Source organism: Chlorocebus sabaeus, chromosome 21, assembly GCF_047675955.1.
Source record: "Chlorocebus sabaeus isolate Y175 chromosome 21, mChlSab1.0.hap1, whole genome shotgun sequence".
Taxonomy (NCBI): domain Eukaryota; kingdom Metazoa; phylum Chordata; class Mammalia; order Primates; family Cercopithecidae; genus Chlorocebus; species Chlorocebus sabaeus.
The window spans coordinates 56,730,417-56,751,811 of record NC_132924.1 but is presented as its reverse complement, the minus strand read 5'-3'; the positions used below and the strand labels follow the sequence as shown (position 1 = coordinate 56,751,811).

General features: G+C 38.3%; 1 protein-coding gene across 2 annotated transcripts in view; it reads right to left on the bottom strand.

Moving 5' to 3' along the window:
- Window positions 1–10,310: 10,310 nt before the first annotated feature.
- Window positions 10,311–21,395, bottom strand: part of SLC25A13 (solute carrier family 25 member 13) — a 210,262-nt gene continuing 199,177 nt past the window's right edge. For both annotated transcript variants that reach the window (XM_007982099.3, XM_073009117.1), the window contains 3 exons: window positions 11,932–12,090; window positions 11,747–11,837; window positions 10,311–11,469 (listed from right to left, as the gene is read on the bottom strand). In XM_007982099.3, the coding sequence (XP_007980290.2) occupies window positions 11,283–11,469; window positions 11,747–11,837; window positions 11,932–12,090 (437 nt within the window). In that variant the 3' untranslated portion in view covers window positions 10,311–11,282. The remainder of the gene's footprint in view (window positions 11,470–11,746; window positions 11,838–11,931; window positions 12,091–21,395) is intronic.

Below are 21,395 nucleotides of genomic sequence, written 5' to 3'. Positions count from 1 at the left end.
CTTCAAATTATGGCCCATATTATGGGTTACCTTGGTGAAATTTTATTTGTACTTAAGAAGAATATGTATTTTGCTGTTGTAGGGTGGAGTGTTCTAAAAATATGAATTGCATATATTATTTGATAAATGTGTTCAAATCTTCTATATATGTACTGTTTTTCTGCCTACATTTTTTTCTTTTTGTGGACACAGGGTCTTGCTATGTTGCCAGGCTGGTCTCAAACTCTTGGACTCAAGCAATCCTTCTGTGTTGGCCTCCCAAAATGCTGAGATTACAGGCATGAGCCACTGTGCCAAGCTATGCCTACTTGTTATATCAATTACTGAGAGACGTGTACTGAAATCTGGAAGTATAATTGTGGATATCTTTTAGTTATTTCAGTTCTATCAGTTTTGTTATTAGGTGCCTACACATTGAGGATTTCATGTGTTTACGATGAAGTGACCCTTTTATCAATATGAAATACTGCTCTTTATTCCTGGTAATAGTCCTTTTGCTTAAATCTACTTTGACTGATATCAGTATAGCCAACTCCAGCTTTTTATCTATAATTTGTGATTAGATAGTATAGCTTTTTCCATCAATTTACTTTCAACCTATCTGTGTCTTTGCATTTAAAGTTGGTTTCTTTAGGTAGCATATAGCTGTGTCTTACAGTTTAAAATTTAATTTGATAATGTTTTCTTAGGGTATTTAGGCCATTTATATTTATTGTAATTATCAATATGGTAAGTTATGTCTACTGTTTTGGTCTTTGTTTTTTATTTGCCCTGTCTCTTCTTTGTTCTTTTTTTTTACCTCTTTCTTCATCTTCACTCGGATTTTTATTTTTAAGATTTCCATTTTTCCCCACTAATGTCTTATTAGCCAAATCTGTTTTATTTATTTTGTACTTTTATTATTACTAGCATTGTTCTAGGGGTTTACAACATATATTTTCTACTTATAACACTTTACCTTAAGATAATAGTATACCATTTCATGTATAGTATAAGAACCTTTTCATTTTATGCTTCCATTTCTCCCTCTTCTCCTTTGTGCTGTTGTTGTGCATTTCACTACTACATAGGGTATAAACCTCACAGTATATAATTATTGATTTTGCTTTAAAGAGTCAATTATTTGTTTAAGAAATTCCAAAACTAATTTAGAAAGTTGTTTTAAAAATGTACCCATTCTTTCCCATTGTAACACTTTTCATTTCTTTGTATAGATCTACATTTACATCTGGTATTATTTCCTTCTGCCTAATGAACTATAGTTAACAGTTCTTTAATTTATCAGCAATGTGAATTCTCTTTTTTCTGTCTTATTTTGCTTCCATTTAAGAAAGATGTTTTTACTAGGTATGTATCTCTTCAATGACATTGTTTTTTCCAATTCTTAAAGATATCATCGCATTGTTTTCTGCCTTATATACTTTCCAACTAAAAATCTTCTCTCGTCATCTTTCTCTGGAGGTTTATAGGTCCTTTCTCCTCTGGCTACTTTTAAGGTATTCTGTTTATCACTGGCTTTCATCATTTTCATTATGATGTACCTCGGTGTAGTTTTCTTTAGGTTTGTTTTTCTTGGGGTGCAATGAGGTTCATAGATTTGTAGGTATATAGTTTTTATTAAATTTGGAAATATTTCAGCTATTACTTTTAAAAATATTTTTTCTGTTCTCCTTTTTTCTGGGCCACAGACACACACTATTGCTTTATATTGTCCTTAAATTTTTTTTAAAGATTTTTCTTTTTCTACTTCATTTTGCAAAATTTTCTTTGCTGTGCCTTCAAACTTATTAATCTTCATTTCTTCAGTGTCTACTATATTATCACTCCGTTTTCTTCGCAGATATTGTAAATTTCCTTTGTGTCTTTTATATCTTTCATTTCTCTACATACCACATTTTCCCCTACCTTCTTGACTATATGGATTATTTATAACAACTGTCCTAATGGCCTTGATGCTGGTTCCATCACATTTGATTCTGGAGTCTGTTTCTATTGGTTGGTTTTTCACTTTGCTACAGTTCATGTGTTCTTTCTTTTCCTTCCTTCCTTCCTTCCTTCCTTCCTTCCTTCCTTCCTTCCTTCCTTCCTTCCTTCCTTCCTTCCTTCCTTCCTTCCTTCCTTCCTTCCTTCCTTTTCTTTCTCTCTTCTTTCTTTTTCTTTTTTTCTTTCTTTCTTCTCTTTCTTTTTTTCTTTCTTTCTTCTCTTTCTTTCTTTCTTTCTTTTCTTTCTTTCTTTCTTTCTTTCTTTCTTTCTTTTCTTTCTTTGTTTCTTTCTTTCTTTCTTTCTTTGTTTCTTTCTTTCTTTCTTTCTTTCTTTCTTCTTTCTTTCTTTCTTTCTTTTTTTTTTTTTTTGACAGAGTCTTGTTGTGTTGCCTAGGTGGAGTGCAGTGGCACGATCTCTGCTCACTGCAACCTCCACCGCCTGAGGTCAAGCAGTTTTCCTGCTTCGGCATCCCGAGTAGCTGGTACTACAGGTGCCTGCCACGACATCTGGTTAATTTTTGTCTTTTTAGTAGAGTCGGGGTTTCACCATGTTGGCCAGGCTGGTCTCAGACTCCTGACTTCAAGTGATCAACCCACCTCAGCCTCCCAAAGTGTTGGGATTACAGGCCTGAGCCATCCACCTGGTTACAGTTTGTATTTTCTATCTTCATTTTATGCTTAGTGATTTTTGTTGTTGTTGTTTTAGATCCTGGACATTGTAAATTTGGCATTGTATGTTACGCAATTTTGTTGTATTCTTTTAAATAGTACTGAATTTTGTTCTGACAGTTAAACTACTTGGAATCAATTGGATCCTGTCAAGTCTTGTTTTTAAGCTTTAAGAGCAGAGTAACTTTTATTTTAGGATGAATTTAGCCTTATTTATATAGTGACACTCTTCTGAGGATTCTTCCTAATGTTTTATGTATTATGAAGACCTTGCACTCTGCCTGATTCAAATGCAAACTATTTCCCCTTTGTGAGCTCCAGAATTTTTCTGCTTCTTTCTCTCTAGTGATTCTTTCCCAAGCTTTAGATAGTTTCCTTTTACAAATGAATAGATCAATATTTGGCCAAAGAGTTGAGAACTCTGAAAAACTCCAGAGCTAGAAGCAGCTCTCTTCTGTTTGGTATTTTGTCTTACAAATTCTAAAAATCATGGTCTTCCCCATCTCTGACGTCCATCTTTTTAATTTGGGGAGATTGCTGCTGGGCTGTTTGGGTTCTCCTTCTCTGCACAATAGTTGGAAACTGCTTCCTGGAAGTAAGCTGGGGCAATGGTAGGTCTCACCTCTTTCCTTTCTTTTGGAGTTCATAGTCTTATTTTGCCTCATATCCAGTGATTGAAAACATTGTATTACAGGGCCAGGTGTAGTGGCTCAGGTCTGTAATTCCATCACTTTGGGAGGTTGAGGCAGGAGGACTGTCTGTACTCAAGAGTTCAAGACCAGCCTGGGCAACATGGTGAGACCTCATCTCTTAAAAAAAAGAAAACAGAAAAAAAAAACATTGTATTGTATTGTGTACTTTTGTCCAGTTTTGTATGTATTGTATTGCATACTTTTGTCCAGTTTTCTAGTTTTCTCCACAATTCCATCATGGCCAGATGTAGAAATCTCCCAAAGGCGTGTATATATACATATATATATATATATATATATATTTTTTTTTTTTTTTTTGAGATGAAGTCTCACTCTTGTCACCCAGGCTGGAGTGCAGTGGTGCGATCTCGGCTCACTGCAACCTCCGCCTCCTAGATTCAAGTGATTTTCCTGCCTCAGTCTCCCAAGTAGCTGGGATTACAGGTGCCTGACACCACGCCCAGCTAATTTTTGTATTTTTAGTAGAGACAGGGTTTCACCATGTTGGCCAGGCTGGTCTCGAACTCCTGAACTCAGGCAATCCACCCACCTTGGCCTCCCAATGTGCTGGGATTACAGGCGTGAGCCACTGCGACCGGCCTCCCAAAGGTATAATTTTTAAGGCAGAAAGAAGTAAACTAGAATTGGATTTCAATAGAGGCCAAAATGTTTCTTTAATATTTACTTTGGGGCTTTGAAAGTACATTGCTATGTTTGTTTTTAAATTTATTTTAAAAGTTTTGAAATAAAAGATGGCAGTTATAACTTTTAACTTATGCCAAATGCCATTATCATTTTTAATAATTTAGCCAGATACGTGTAGTATCAGAAAGCTTAGTCATTAAAACCAAATAAACACACTTTCCAAATTGAATTAAAGGAAAGAATGACATGCTTAATTTCAAGTATGAAAAAGAGACAGAATAGTCAGTGATATGGTTTGGCTGTGTCCCTACCCAAATCTCATCTTGAATTGTAGCTCCTATAATCACCATGTGTTGTGGGAGGGAGCCGGTGGGAGTAATTGAATCATGGGGGTGGATTTTCCTCTGCTATTCTTGAGATAAGTCTCAAGTGATCTGATGAATAAGTGAATAAGTCTCATGAGATCTGATGGTTTTACAATAGGGCAGTTCCCCTGCACGCACTTTCTTGCCTGCCTCCATGTAAGACATGTGTTTGCTCCTCCTTTGCCTTCTGTCATGAGGAACTGTGAGTCCATGAAGCCTCTTTTTCTTTATAATTACCCAGTCTCAGGTATTTCTTCATAGCTGTCTGAAAATGGACTAATACAGTTGGTTTCTCTACATTCACGCTCACATGGGCAAACTGTGAAAAATAAATAAATTAATAATCACCTACTTTATAAGCAGTGGTCAAAGGGTAAGTCGAAATTTCAGGTTAAGTATGACCACTTCTTTGATTAGGAAGAATGAGGTACGTGTACTGCATAGTGGGGAGGAAAAAGGCTGACACTGAAAATCTAGAGAAATCTCTAGCTTTCATAGCAAAAAAGGAAAAAAAATTTCATTAAACAGTGGTTTCACTTCTGTCTTCAGAAGAAAAACAAATGCCTACGTCAGTTTTCTTTATCTCTACTTTTTAATTTTTCTGATTTTACTGTAACAGGTAAGGCTTTTATAACAGTGGAGCTAGCCCGAATGAAGAGTTTATTATAAAAAATAGCCTCTTACATTAAGCAGCTGATTGTCAGGAGACATACATTTTCAAAGTGATAAAGCACGTCTTACTGCTTAGAACTTATGTAAGTAAATTCTGCTTCAAAACAGAAATTCACATTCTGAAATATACTACTCTTTTGAGAATAGAGGACGAATGCTACATTTTAATGTTTTTGTTTTTATTTTGCTCAGGAAGAATATGCTGTGAATATTTGGCATGGGTCATTCAGTTACCTTTTCTCCTTCATGTAATAGGGGGCAGAGAGCTGCCAAAATGCAGTGGTAGGTGTCCTCTCCTTTAACTTTAGGGGTAGCAGAAAACTTGGGAATACAGTAAGACTTTTCCACCATTAGTGGTGATGGGGATTTCATGTCCAAAAGTAATTCCAGCAAATCCCACATTCTGTAAACTGTCTCCATTCCCTCCAGACAGACTTTGAGGCCAAGTACCCATAGATATTTACTTTTAACTTGGTTTTCCATTATTTCCAACTTTTGTTGAACAACGGCGTTTTCTAATTATAGTAGAGATTTTTAAGATGGTCCAATTCAGTTCGCATCATATCATGTTGCACTATAACAGTTTGTAAATTTACCTCCGCTTTTTCCACATTACCTTCCAATTTTACACCCGTGGGGCAAATGCTTCAAGTTTACCTTAATCCTCTCTTTACTGACTTTAATAGACTGTAAAATAGTTTTAAGAGGAATCTCAAAAGGCTTGTCAGGCTTTACCTGGTCCTTAGGCCCTGGAATTCTTTGAGGTAGCAAATGCATTTACTATGGTAAGTAAACAGAGATCACTCTTCCCTTCTACTCTAAGCTAGAATGATATATCTGATACTGAGAATGGAGACAATAAGAAATACTGGGCAAAGACTAACATAAGAATTTTCGGTATAGTTTGTTGAGAAACCTTCGAGGGAGGACAGAATGCCATGAGACTTGGACGCAAATCTGAACTCCATCACTTGCTAGCTCAGAGAGACTGTGGGCAAGAAGATGAACCTGTCTTGGTTTCCTCATTTGTAACACAGGGAAAAGAACAGTATCTACCTTAAGGGTGATGAAGAGGATTAAATGAGATCATGCCTGGCACATAGTAGTTCATATTTAATGAGTCCTTATTGGCCACAGAAATCTGGGATTGGAGTTGAATTATGTGCTCCTTTCTCATTTGAATGCTGCCCAATAAGAGACCAGGGCAAGAGACCAGGATAAGTAGCTAGGGATGGTGGAGGGGAATGATAGAAGATAACAAATAATGTTTTCAGCTCTTTTCCTCAAGCTGTGTTTCCCTTTCCCCATCTTATAGAATAGACTGTAGCACAGTTGCACTAGTCTGTTCTGGGATATTGAGTTTACTTTAAAAGCACTTAAAGAAATGCTCCACTGCAAAATGGAGCATCCTCTGAAGGGCCAGAGCCCTGTCCAAAGCCGCGGTAGGCACCAGAGCCTTGGTGGCCAGACCAGTGTGCTGGAGGTGTGTCTGTGACCCAGGAGAAGTGAGGCTCAGACAAGTACAATTACTGTGTCTTCTTAACTTTCCTTCTAAAGTTATTCGACGGGACTGTGGTTTTGCTTTGAGCAAAACCCCCTTAACAGCCGGGAGTCTAAAAGCAAACAACATTATTTTATTAGGTTACCCTAGCAGATGAAAGCAGAATGTTCCATTTGGACTCTTTTTGGAGTCAATTAATGCATTAGCTAAAAACAAACCCTTTTAAAAGAGAGTTCCCGTTGTCTTCAGCAGCTTCGAACGGAAAGCTTCAGAAATGGAGAGGTGAGCTGTAAACAAGTAATACATTCATTGATAAGAACAACTATTGTACTAATACATTTCAACTCGTGTTGGAATGTAAAACTCATCTCAAAGGATGTGATTTTTTAAAAGCTTTATTTTTAACCAAGACCAGGGAATTTAAATTTATCATATAGTTTATGTGACAATTTCTGACTCAACTAAAACAAAATTTAAATAGCTCTAGTTGTTTTGATAAAATATTTATTTATGACTTGTAAATGATCAATACATAAAACTGTGATTGTATTCAGTTATGGTTTTAACTCCAGCAGTAGAAAAGGCCTGTAAAGTTTATTTTATTAAAAATACAAATAGTTTATTTCCAGCTTCACAAACTCATGTGCCTCTGATCATCATGCAAGCACCATGAAATTAAATACTTATGTCAGAATATATTTGTCTTACATGATTCAAGATAAAGTGAATTTTAAAAGCAAATGGGTGCCAATGATGGGGAGATGACGGGAATAGGGCAGGCAGCAATAGGGTAACATGCGTTTTTCAGAGTGTTTCTCAAAAATTCATCCATTCATCCATCCTTCAAAATAATAACTAGGAGCCTCTACTAAGAGAATCAGAGACACACTGCCAACCATCATGGATCCCGATGTGGACTTTTAAGCTGAAGACTGCCTGTTTCAAGAGACAGAGGTGGCCGGGCACAGTGGCTCACACCTGTAATCCCAGCACTTTGGGAGGGCAAGGCGGGCGGATCACCTGAGGTCGGGAGTTCGAGATCAGCTTGACAAACATGGAAGAACCCCGTCTCTACTAAAAATACAAATAATTAGCCAGGTGTGGTTGCACATGCCTGTAATCCCAGCTACTCGGGAGGTTGAGGCAGGAGAATTGCATGAACCTTTGAGGCGGAGGTTGAAGTGAACCGAGATTGCGCTGTTGCACTCCAGCCTGGGCAAGAGCAAAACTCCATCTCAAAAAAAAAAAAAAAAAAAAAAAAAAAAAAAAAAAAAAAAAGAGGCAGAGGTGACAATGCTGTTAGATGCCTCAGACATTAAAATGAAGCAATGAACTCCCCATGGTCTTCCTAACACAACAGAACTCTTTGGTGAAGGTTATTCCCCAAAGGTAAAACAAAAGGCACACACCCCTTTGTGGGCAGTACCATTTGTGGGAAGAACATTTCACTGCTCTGACCAGGGAACGTGTCTCTTAAAAATCTTTGGAAAAATCCACATCCTGAAAGCATTTGATTACCCTGAATTGAAAATGGGATTTTGCTCAGTGGCAAGGATACAAATTCATCCCCACAAGTATGCCTTCTGCGGTAAAAGGCACATGATGACTGTTAGGGACAGTTTATTTGGAAGGTTGATAAATGGGGCCATAAGACAGGACTCATCAAATTTCTTTTTTGAGATCTCCCTCCCTCTACCTGAAGCATTCCAGCATGACTTGCATTCTGTATACCTAGTTGGAGGAGATTACAAATAGTTTCAAGCACCATTTGTTCCCGTTTTGATTCCCCACTCACTGGGTTATGTGCTGTTAAACATTTCCAGAAGACTGTCAAAATGTAAGCATCCTGAGGTTTACATAGGCCATGCCATTAAATAACATATAAGCACAACATTTTAAACACTGTTTTCCAGCAATGGTAAATATTTTAGCTAAGTAGAAACTAAAGCTTGAAATGCAATAAGCACTTAAATGACTCCTTTCTGTGCCAGAATTCTTATTTTCCTCTGTGCGACCCTGGCTTCTGGGATTAAGGCAACCCCAGGGAGCTCAGCAAATGGTTGTGGGTTACGAGGTGTAGCAGGAGCTTGGCAATAGCATGCCACCCAGCCTCAAGAAACCCAGCCATGACTGGAACCCAAGAATCAGTGTGTTCACTTTGTGGTCAGCTTCACATATTTTCCCCTCCTTGGAAAAGAAAAAAAAAAAAAAGCTGCTACGAAAGTTAGACCTCTCTCCCACCCCCCAAGGAAACACATGGTGGACCAGGAGCAGAGTGGAGACTCGGGGCAGGCAGAGCAAGGGAGGCTGGCCCCCTCAGGTGGGCAGGCAAGCAGGCAGGCATGTGAGAGTTACCACCTTCAGTTCCTCAGCCCTACAGAGGGAAACGACCCACGGCACCGACAACAGCCACACCACTGACGACAACAACGGATTGTGCTGTCACCAGAAAGAAGGGAAACCCAGAACAAATTTTACAGTGGTTTTCACCACACGGTCATTGCAGTCCTGTTCAGGGCATGTCACAGTAACACCACCCACTGAGCAGAACCATGAGGGAAATCAGCCTCCTTCAGAGTCTCCCATCACTGCCTATCCCTGAACAGAGTCAGGCAAGGATTTTAAGGAAACACAGACATGTAGCCCTACCTCCATTGGTTTCCTGGGGCCCCTGGCTTCTTATTCACTAAAGAGAACTGTTCTCAGTGACTGGCAAGGCTAAGTGAAGCCAGGATGCTCTCTCATTAAATGCAACTGCTCTTTAAGAGGCAGGCAGGGCAATGGACACGTTATGAGATTTTTGGTCAGTGTTTTTACCATGAAAACTTGATCTTCCATAAAATCTCAAACAAGTGAAGAAAAGGAATGCAGAGACGCAGGGCCTTTTCTCCACATTCAAAAGACCAAAGCTGCATGTTTTGTTATAACACCGTCCACATTTCTAAGACATATATGGAGTTCTGTGACTAGTCTCTGAGATTATAATACAGATATTTATCACTTATCACACTGAATTTAGGGAGGGGATTCCTCTTTGGTTTTGTCAAATAATCACAGAAGGAGCCATGTATGTTATCTGTCCTGTTTCTAGTGAAGACAAAGCTCTTCACTCCCCTCCTGACCCTCCCCGTCTAAAAAATCAGCCGCTTATGGCGGGTATTGACTATTTCCAATTTTAAACTGCAACTTCAAATGTCAGCCTGTTGACTTACAGAAACAGACTGACAAATGGCTGTCTGCTATGGAGACAAACTCTGGAAACCCAAAATGTTCATGCAGACTGCCAACAGATTAATTAGTAGCCTCTTTGGAAGCATGATCATGGTCTAAGAATAGCCCTAAATTCTGTTCAAGACTAGCTTCTTTCCCCAAATCATTATAGTGCTAGCCAAATATTAGCAAATGTTAGATATAGTGGTATATGGTTTTGGTGTGTGCAAGAGTTAGACTGGATTAGAAAATACAACTGCCATTTCATAGCAGTTTTCATGGCTAAGTTCTACTAAAACTATGTGACCTTCATCATCACAATAAACTGCTGAAAGTGCTGGAATGACTAGAACAAAGGTGTCAAGTTTGCTAGTTCTTTGCTTATCTATGGTTAAATACAGTTTCTTGTACTCACTTTGAGCCATGAAAATGAGGGAACACATTACCTTGAAAGATACTGAGGATATATCCACGTCAATATGAATAAAATTCCCCTCAAAACATAACATGTAGACTAATAATGACAATTACTGTAGCCACTCACCATGTAACATGCACAAGACAAACAACTCGATCACTTTACAAATAGTTTATTTCCACCTTCACAAACTCATGTGCCTCTGACCATTATGCAAGGCAACATGAATTAAATACTTATATCAGAATATATTTGTCTTACATGATTCAAGATAAAGTGGATTTTAAAAGCAAGTGGGTGCCAATGATGGGGAGATGAGGGGAATAGGGCAGGCAGCAACAGGGTAACATGCATTTTTCAAGAGTGTTTATTAAAATAGGCAGTAATCAGTACATGTACATCACATGAGCAGGTTTTCAAAATTAGCACTTCCAGGAGAGGGGCTTTATCTCAGTTTTTTCTGTCTATAAAATAAAATGCCAAAAGTACTTCCCTAAAGTACAAAGGCATTTCCCTAGTAGTCTTGGTACCAGTAACAGAATATGATTACTAAACATCTCCAATGTGGTTTTCATTACAAAGAAACATGTTTCACATAAAAGCTTCATAATATAATCCAGAGACAGAATTTGTGCATGCTTAAAATTTGAAACTAGGCTGAATATATTTGATATATATTTTTTTATTTCTTCCAGTGTTTTTTATTTGTATAAATATGCACCCAGCTTCCTACCAGTTTAAAACACACATGGAACACTGCTCCGAGCACCATGATTGCCTTACAGTAGCCTCTTTGGGACTACAATCCTAGTTCAAGGAGGGGAGTACTAATTTCTATTCTGACTTGCTCCTTTGCCCAAATCATGTTAGTGTTGACCAAATCCCATCAATTTTCAGATACAAACAAAGGTTTCTGGACAGAGGGCCAAAGAATAATTATGAATAATTTCACAATGATCTGGTTAAGAAAACACCCAGAAAATGAATGATTTCACATGATAAAAAAGCCTGGATTTGAATTTAAACAAGAGATGGATGTAAAAGGGATGAAGCATTGCTTCACTCCCAGGAGGGATATTCTTTACTGAGTACCCACAAAGAGACAGCACTATCCTGGGGCTGATCTTCCTATGGGCCTCCACCAACAGCCTCTGAGGTAGGTACTGATGGCTTAAAGAGAGGTAGGTAAAGTCCAAATTTGTTTTCAATCCCTGCAAACGTGGCAACTGCCAGTTTGTAGCCCCCAACATGATCAGGATTCGGGGCAGGCAGGTTGATCCTGGATTTAGGAACTGGCTCTGATCCCATGGGTTTTCTAAAAGAAGAGAAAACAGAGTAAGAAGCTGAATTTTTTTTTTTTTTGTTTTAACTTGGTAAAAATAACATTCAAAACCTGTTCAAATATGTAATGCAAAGGAGTTGATACATTCTAATCAGTTGTATGTTCCCTTGGAAATGACCTTGTTAACACAATTTCAACATTTCCCTAAATCTCTTCTATTTTATTATAGAGACTAGACTGATGTACCTTTCTCCATGACAGAGTATTAGAAGCAGCCAAAATGTAGCAGCAGATTTAGCATGATACTTACACTCCTCCAAAATCAATGTAGAACCATCGTTGTAGCAATTCATAAGTCAGCAAAGTTACGCCAAACTGGGGTGAGGACCGAAACACACGAGCTTTAAAAAAAATGGAGAAATCACAGATATAATTAGATTTTTAAAAAATTTACCTGATACCAAAGAGTTAGTTAAGAACAAATTATTTCCATACCACCAGCTCCTTTCCACAGAGCTTTTGGGCCTTCTTCACGCAGTATCTTTTTAAAGCAGTCTATCACTCCACTGTAAGTGGTTTGGCCAGCCCGGGCAGCCACCTGTAATCTCGTCTTGATAACATCAGCAGGGGTCACTAAAGATGCCGCAGGCATACCTGCAGGAGAGACACAACACCATCTCAGTCTGGTCACATTCTCACTATATAAAAATAACTGTGCTTTGAACTGCTGGCCGTGGAAAGAAAGTTAAAAATCCGATTCAATAAAATGCCTATTTCGCTGTCCTCTATGGGAAGTGCAACCGTGACTCTCCTGTGTGCAAGATGTCTGCTCCTACACCCCGCCCCACCCAACTCACACCTTCCCTTGCCCAAATCACTCAGCCTTCGTTTCTATTCCTAAATCTTTAAATATTTTTAAGAAATTGTTTATCAACAACACTACTTCAAGTGTTCGAGAGTAAGTGGAGAAAGCGGTTTTCTTTTCTTTTTTCTTTCCTGTTGAAATCAAAAACTTGCAAAGTTATTAGGTCCGATTTTTCAGAGGTGAAGCTTGTTATGCGTTTCCTCTTCATGGTCTTCTGTGGCTGCTGGCAGTCACCGGAGGTACTTTCTCTCACACATTCAACCACCCCCTACTCTCCAAACCCCAACCTCTCCAGTTACACCAGAAAAAGACTTTACTGATAGCCAAAAAAACACTGCGTGCGTGTTGGGGGATGGGAGGTGGAGGTTTCGGGGAGAGGGGTGAAATTGGGAGGAGACTCCTACAGATAACACTTCAGGATTTCTTCTTCCTAAGACTGACATCTCCAGAAAAATATTTGACAGAAAGCTTAAAATTTATACTGGCTGATAATCAATGAAAAAGGAACAACAACAACAGAAAACCCTCCCAAAGTTACCAATGGGAAATTTTTCTACAGTCCCTGTATCCAAAATGGGGCAGCGCATGTTTAGATTTTTTAAAAGCGAGACTGTACTCAGAAGACACTGTCTCTTATGGTTTTATTACTTTTCCATTATGAACTTATTCCAAACCAAATTGGTCAAATGCAGATGCATAAATCTCCTTTGCTTTTTTTAAGGCTTAATAATTCTGTAAGAATTTCTGTCCAAACCAACATGGTCTGGCTCACAACTACATTTCATCCTTCTAACAGACAGCTTTAAAGTTACAGTGAATTGAAAGGGGGGTGTAAATCTGCATACTACATGCCTGCATTTATATTACTGAAGGAGTATCTCTTCTATCTTTACCTAGCTCCTCAAACATTAATCTCAAGAGGTTTTATAAAATACATCACAATTCTGCATGCAAAAAGTTCTCTTTATATCCAATGCTTCACTGGATAAGTCATACTGAAATTCCTATTCATTTGTAGGAATTATTTTAACTTTGGTTCAGGAATTTATCCTCCAACATAATGGAAGGAAACAAGAAAAACGCTTAGAAATCCACTGTGTTCACACCACCAATTTTATTTTACTTCCTGGTTTAGTAAGAGTTTAGCAAGACAGCCTGCTTTAAACATGCAATAAAAGCCGCCTTGCAATGGTGGGCAGGCATGTCAGAGTGTGACTGTGAAAGACATACAAGCAATAAAATGGGCAAAAAGTTCCCTTTGGCTAGGGTAATTTTCATAAACTGTTCTTTGTTATGAAAATAGAGGTACTGGGGGTGGAGAGGGCAGGTATGAAAGATACTGATTAGTGGAACACAAAAATGTCAAAAGAAACATATATGCCACCTAGTAAGTTGCCTGGCAAAACTGATAGGAGTTGTGGGGGATGCTGGAACACGGCAACTTGAACATAACTCCCATCATCTCCATTGTCAGCTAATTTCTCCTAAGGAGGTATCTGGTAGGGCCTAAAAGGAATTTTGGACATCTTGGTGGACAGGAGATTTCCAGTGTGAGGATTTGGTAAGTTAACCTAGAGAACTGCACCAGACTACCCTAAAGCAAGGCTGGGAAAGCAGCAGATACTGGAAAGAACTTAGCCACCAGAGAGCTGTTGATTTTGGGGACCAGGGTTGGCAGGGACGTCTGGCAGACCTGCCTGCTCTCTTCTGGATTCCAAAAGGCTAAGACAATGCAGATCAAGTGGTCTGAATTTTCTCTATTCCTAAAGACAGAGGAGCAAGAGGAGACTGGGAAACAGAGATGCTTCCTCTAGGTCCCTTAGCAGGAAAGGGACTGGCAGTCTGCCTGATTCTTCAATGACAAGACAAACATAGAGACCCAGGGGCCATCCTCCACCTCTGAGACAAGAGTAACTTAGGGCACGTCTCAACCAATTAAAAAATTACAAGTCTTCAAAGGGGGCCCAGCTACAGTAGAATATCATTTACAACAAAAAGAAAATATGACTGGCAAAATACAGCTTTAGGGCACAAATCACTGTTAATTTTTATAAATATCCCATTTATATTTATGAGGAAAGTGCTTTTCTTTTTTTTGAATACAAAGGTTAATATCTATTTATTTTGGATCAAGGCTGTTTTCAAAATCCCCTTTGCATCCCTATCTATATTATCTACTTAATATGTCAGCTTCTAAAAGCAGTGTGATAAAATTTTTCATCAGGCATGAGAAAATACCACATATTCTTCATACCTTTAAGCTGAGAGATGGCATTGTATATTGATATTACATAGAAATTGATGGCATCTTCATAGTGAATTTTGTCTTTTACAAAATATGCCTCTGTGCTTCTGAATGCTATTTTTAAACCCTGAATTCCATTTAGTATGGCATTAATATTGCTACTTGCTTATTGATATTTGCCTGGTACGTATTTTTCAATCAGTTGTCTTTCAATCTTTCTGTGTCACTGTTTTCTGAAACTTCGTATGACTAGATTTTCTTTCAAAACTCATCTCAAAGTGCTTGTTATTACTAGGTGTACTGAATTCATTTACAGTGCTTGTGACTATTAGCCTTATTTCTGCCATCCTATATTATGCTATTTTCTCTGCTTCCAGTTATTTCCCTTTTGATCCCCACCGGTTTCCTGACTAAATATATTTAAACGTTACATGCATTTGTTACGTGGGTGTACATTTACAACAGGTGCAATTAATTAGCATTTGCATCCTCCAGCAGGGGCAGGACTTTGGCGCACTGGCACTTTTGTCCTTCCTTTCATTTGTCAGCCTCCTAAATGAATACATATACCAAAGTCAGCAATAACAGAGACCCACCACAGGTTTAACTTCTATTTGGTGTTTCATATATCCCACATTTTCCTACTTCTTAAATTCACTTTTTTTCTTTTTGAGACGGAGTTTTGCTCTTGATGCCCAGGCTGGGGTTGGGCACGATCTTGGCTCACTGCAACCTCTACCTCCTGGGCTCAAGCGATTCTCCTGCCTCAGCCTCCTGAGTAGCTGGGATTATAGGTGTGCACCACCAAGCCCAGTTATTTTTTGTATTTTTAGTAGTAGAGACGGGGTTTTACCATGGTGACCAGGCTGGTCTCGAACTCCTGACCTCAGGTAATCCACCCGCCTCGGCATCCCAAAGTGCTGGAATTACAGGCATGAGTCACCGCGCTGGGCCCTTAAATTAATTTTTTAATTGCTTCAGAGAAGGTCTGTGGGGAAGAAAGCTTTGAGTTCTTGCATGTGAAAAACTAACTTTAGTTTTGCCCTCCGCCTCCTGAGTGTTAGTGTGCCCAGGAACATAATTACAACTCAAGGCATCCTTTCCTTGGGATTTTGAGAGTATTCAGTATTAGAGATAAGACGATGAGAAGTCAATCTTCTTCTACTGATTCTTTCTCTATTTTCCTTTTCCTTATTACTTTTCCCTAGGGAACTCCTATAAAACAGATGTTAGATTTCCAAGATTAATTCTACCTGTATCTTAAATTTTCTCTAATTTTTAAATCTCTATATTATTGCTACACATTACATTCTAGAGGTTTTTTTTTTCATGTCTCCATTTTCCAGATGTCTAAATTTGGTCTTTGATCATATCCATTCTATCATTCAGAACTAACGCTTAATATTTAATTATGGCAATGCTTTTATTACTTTTCAAAAATGCTTCTTTACTGATTATTTCTTTCAAATCTCTCTGAGCACTCTAATTATATTAATTAATTATAGCTCTTAAAAGTTGTCTTCTGTCCCCTGAATTGCCTGTTTTCTCTCTAATTCTTCTGTTCACTTACTTTGTTGCTCCTTCATGGCTGGGGATGTCTGGCTGTCTATTGATATTATTCAAGTTCAAAGGATAGGCTGATTAGTATTATATACAAATGTTGTGGGTGACTTCTACTATATTCTAGGTATGCTTCACCCACAGGTCTCTGTCCTGAATGGGACGGTCTATGGGCTTTTGTGTAACTCGGTGCAAAGGGTTAGGATACGCTGGCAGGGTGTGGACCTTCCAAACTGCTGAAATGTAGGGAACTTCACTTTAGGGGTAGAATAATTTATTTGACATTCTTCTTGGGAAAAGCTGCCATCAGTTTATTTTTTTCTGCATCTATGGTAGAAGTCTTGAATTACCTTCAGTCCTACCCTGTTTTCTATCCATTCCGTACACTTATCCTCTCTAGGGAAGTGGTCTCTTTCTTTAGAATTGAGCTCTGAGCTTTTAACTTGGATACAACTGTCTCCTAAAGCTCCATATGAAAACCAGGAGAGAGTTCCACGCCTGGCAATCCTGAAGAAAGTACAGTTCCCTAACTCATGTTCATTATTTACCCTAAAACCTCCACCTCCACTCCAGGCATTCTATTCTTCACTCAAAGGTTAACATTCTCCAGTTCTGCTCTTGCATTAGAGGTAGTTTCTCCTGCTGTGTTTTGGACTGTGGCATCTCTCAGTCCAGTTTCAGAGTCAATATGGCTATTTCCTTTCTGCTGAGGGCCAGTGCTAGCATTTTCTAGTGCCAATAAGGAATTAAAAAGAAAAAAATGCATTTCCTGACATTTTAAGGTATTTGGGAAGATAGGAGAGATGGATGAATATGCTCAGTCCATTGCTTTGATTCAATTTCTTCATTACTTTTTTTAAGGGCTTAAGGACTGGTTTTAAACTATTATACCTTAAGCTTTATGTCCACATAATTAACAAATTTGTACCAACAGTACTTTTCTCATAATACACAATCTAATGTTTGCAAAAGCATCATGATCACACATGTATAACACACTTCCACTTCTGTGTATTGGAAGAGCTTTTAAAGGTATTTTTGTATTACAACTTAATCTCAAGCTAATTAATTCAAAGGTGAGACCATCATTACAGTTTGTCTTGTTCCTCTATCTTATCACTCTGATAAAAATCATCTGGTATGACATAGCATTCTATAAAATTTGAGTGGTAGTATATTTTATTTGATATCATTCATAAGGTGTATTGAAATGTCCATCATTAATTATAAAGCACCATGTTAATTATAGAGAATCTGAATTTGGTTTCTTAATTTCAGGATCCCTGCTTTGGTCTTCGCTTTCTGACAAAGCTGAGGTACTTCGGCCAATGAACATGAATTCAAATATTGGTTAGTCTTGTTCTATCTTGTGAAATAAGGGAGTAGATGTTCCAGTATTTAAATATAGTTCCAGTTTATAACTAGATACATAAACAAAAAATAAAAACGAAAACAAAAACCCCCACCAAAACCCAATATTCTCTGGGTGAGGATATCAATAACCACTTTTGCTAAAAAGCTACATATTACTAAAACAATCTAACCTCAAGGCTAATCAAATTTTTGGAAAGAAAAAAGTGAGATAACATTACTGAATAATTGAAATTACTATCTAAACATAGAAAGCGTGGTCATATTCATTTAATCACAGGTCTATATAATTTATAATAGGCTGACATTCAGCAAAAAATATTGTATGTATAAGTGATCAATTTAAATATGGTACATATAAAAATAGCCATGAGACATTTTTGTTGTATAAGTTAGGGGCCAACAATTATTCAATGTAGTTGCCTGAAACTCCATCTAAAAAGGAGGATTTTTATATTTTGAAAGAAGCTTTTCTCCTATTAAATACTTTCTGGGATTCTCTGAATACCATGGATCCTCTCGCTAAGAAATGCCTTTGCTCTTCTTGGCAACCACGAAGGGAATGTGGGGGTCTGATCCGTCCTCCACCCAACAGCCCATTCAGGGTTAGCGCACATTTGTGCTTGCTCACTGCCCTTCTTGGGGCTGCATGAGGCACACTTCTGACAGAAGTCTTCTTGCCCTTCTCCATGCTGAACTCAGTTCTGCCTGAGCATCTCAGCAAGGTTCCACACTCAGCCCTGTTCACCCCATGACATCACTCCTGCTCACTGGGTATAGATTTTTTTAGGTTTATTTTATAACAAAATGCATTAGTAATCTTTCTTTTGCTAATTCTAATATACTTCTTAGATATTTTAATTTTGATTTTCAGGTAAATAATCATTTATAAATAATGATTGCTTCCTTTCCTCTTTTATTTATGCCTTTTTTTTTTTTTTTTTAATTTTACCATGCTGACTGGAACCTCCAAAACATGGCTGAATAACAAAGATGAGAGAGACATCCTTGTCTTATTCCTAACTTTAATTGGAATGGTAGCTACGACATTGACCACTGGCTTCTGATATCTGTTATTAAATTAAGAAAGTAGCTTACTTCACATTACACAGTTTTTATAGTTTTGTAGAATACCCAAAGACCATCAAGCTTTGTAGCTTATTCACTCTTTGAAGACTAAAATCAACAGGGCAAATTCGGTCTTTTCCCATTTTACCAGAAAGCGGGGATCAGGAGGAAGGTGGATAATAATAATTAAGTCAATGCTCTTTAGGACAAATACCTAATGCATGAGGGGCTTAAAACCTAGATAATGGGTTGATGGGTAGAGCAAACCACCATGGCACTTGTATACCTATGTAACAAACCTGCACATTCTGCACATGTATCCCAGAACTTAAAGTATAATAATAATAATAGCCGGGCATGGTGGCTCGTGCCTGTAATCCCAGCACTTTGGGAGGCTGAGGCGGGCAGATCACAAGGTCGGGAGATCGAGACCATCTGGGCTAACATGGTGAAACCCTGTCTCTACTAAAAATACAAAAATTTAGCTGTGTGGTAGCGGGCCCCTGAAGTCACAGCTACTCGGGAGGCTGAGGCAGGAAAATGGCATGAACCCGGGAGGCGGTGCTTGCAGTGAGCTGAGATAGCGCCACTGCACTCCAGCCTGGGTGACAGAGTGAGACTCCATCTAAAAAAAACTAATAATAATAATAATAAAAGTCAATGTTCTATAGTAAGTGTGCCAACCGTTCCCAAAATGGCCCTCAAAGATCTGCACCCTTGTGACATTCATGCCTCTGCTTCTCTATCATCTCGAGGCAAGGTCATAGAACACAGTGCAGCTTCTGCCTTGCTTTCTCTCTCTCTCTCTCTCTCTCTCTCTCTCTCTCTCTCTCTCTCTCTCTCAGACTTTGCTCTGGAGAATTCAGCTGCCATGTTGTGAGGGTGTCCAAGCTGACCTATGGAGAGCCCTACATGACAAGGAACTGAGGCCTCCTGTCAATAGCTATGTCACTGAGCCATCTTGAAAGTGGCTTCTCCAATGTCAGTTAAGCCTGGCTGCCACTGTGGCTGCGACTTCATGACAGACCTGGTGCCAGAGGCACCCAGTGAGCTGCTCCTACCCCACACCTGTTTCCTGACTCACAGAAACTGTGAGAAAAGAAATATTGGTTGTGTTAAGCTGATTAAGTTTTGAGGGAATTTGGCATGCAGTAATAGATAACGAATACAGAAGGCATTTATAAAGACAACAGGATGGCAAGAGGGCTGAACTAATATCACCATAGGGATGCCAACTACTTCAAACTCTCAAGAATAATGGGTCAATGGCTGAAAAACAACCACGCTTTTTACCAACAAACTCACTTCAGATAATCTACTTCTCTTAAAAGAAATAACTGATTCAAAATAGGGGAAAAGGCTTTAAGCATACTACTAGCTATTTAAAATTTATTGGAAAAAATTAAAGTATCTACAATTGAGAAATATATAAGATGCAGCAATTAGAAACTATGTTTGGAAAGTTTTAAATAATATGTAATAAAATTACTATTATTATGGAACATTTTGAATACTTACTATTCAGGCACTATTTTAAATCTTTACATCTATTAATTCACTTAATCCTCATAATAATCTTGTAAGGTAAGACTATTCTTATCTCCAAATACAGATGGAGAAATGGCAGACAGGGATTGAATAACTTACGCGGTTCACAGAGTGGAAACACTGGAATTTGAACCTTGGTAGTATGACCCCACAAGCACATGTCATTAACTACTTTGCCATGATGGGTAACAATGCTTGAGATACAACCTTAAGTGAAAACTATCTATACAAAGTGTGATTACAGCTCTGTGAAAAACCTGAATGGGGAAAAATGAGCAAAAATGTTAAATAGCGATTATCTTAGGGTAGTGAAATAATGAATAATATTTTTATTATTTGCCTGTTCTAGTACTTTTCAAATATTTTACAATGAGTAATATTACTTTCAAAATCATAAAAAAAGAAGGAAAATAACCTGAAATGAAAAAAAAAAAATCTCACCAGTCATTTCCATAGCTCTGGTAGTATGGATTACCTCCCCAGAGACAGAATCGTTTCTGGGTACCTATCTTCTCCAAGAGAAGAGATACGATGGTATTTTTATGGTGTGAGGAAAATGAGGCTTAGGAAAGAGTTCTAGACCTTGATCTGAGGTCAGCTACTTAACTTCTGATTTCACAACTGATTTTTTGGAGTGATTTACAGACAGATTCTTTGGCTTCAATATAATACTTGGCTAACGTTTATTGAGCATTTACTATATGCTAAGAAGTATGCCAAGTCTTTCACATAGATCCTCTCATTTGAGCCTCACACACACTCTGTAGTAGGTGCAGTTGTGATCTCCATTTACAGCTGAGGAAACCAAAGCTTTTAAGAAGTGGAGTAACTTGCCCAAGGTCACACATTAATAAGTGGTACTTAGTTATTCTCATTAGGTCCTACCTTATTTCAAGTCATTAATTTGAAATAAATTATAACCCTTTTGTTCAAAACATTTTCTCATTTACAGATATATGAGAAATTACATATAGGCCACCATGAGTCAAGCTGGAATTAAAATTGGGAATTTTATACTCAAGTCCTGAAATCATGATCTCTTGCTCTAGATACAGTGGTATCACTGCTGCTAATACAACTGAGGTTTCTAAGCAGCCAGGAAAGAGTAACCCTGCCTCATATACCAATATCACTGCCTTTGAAGGAAAAGGATTAACTAAGAATTAAGGAGGAGCTACATGGGTTCCTGTGTCCAGGGGTTCCCCAGGCTGCAGCCAGGGTAGGTGGGGTGTGCACAAAACAGCAAACAACTTCCCAAAGCTGGGAGTTGTTCTTATGCTATCTTTGAGAAAAGCATGGAGA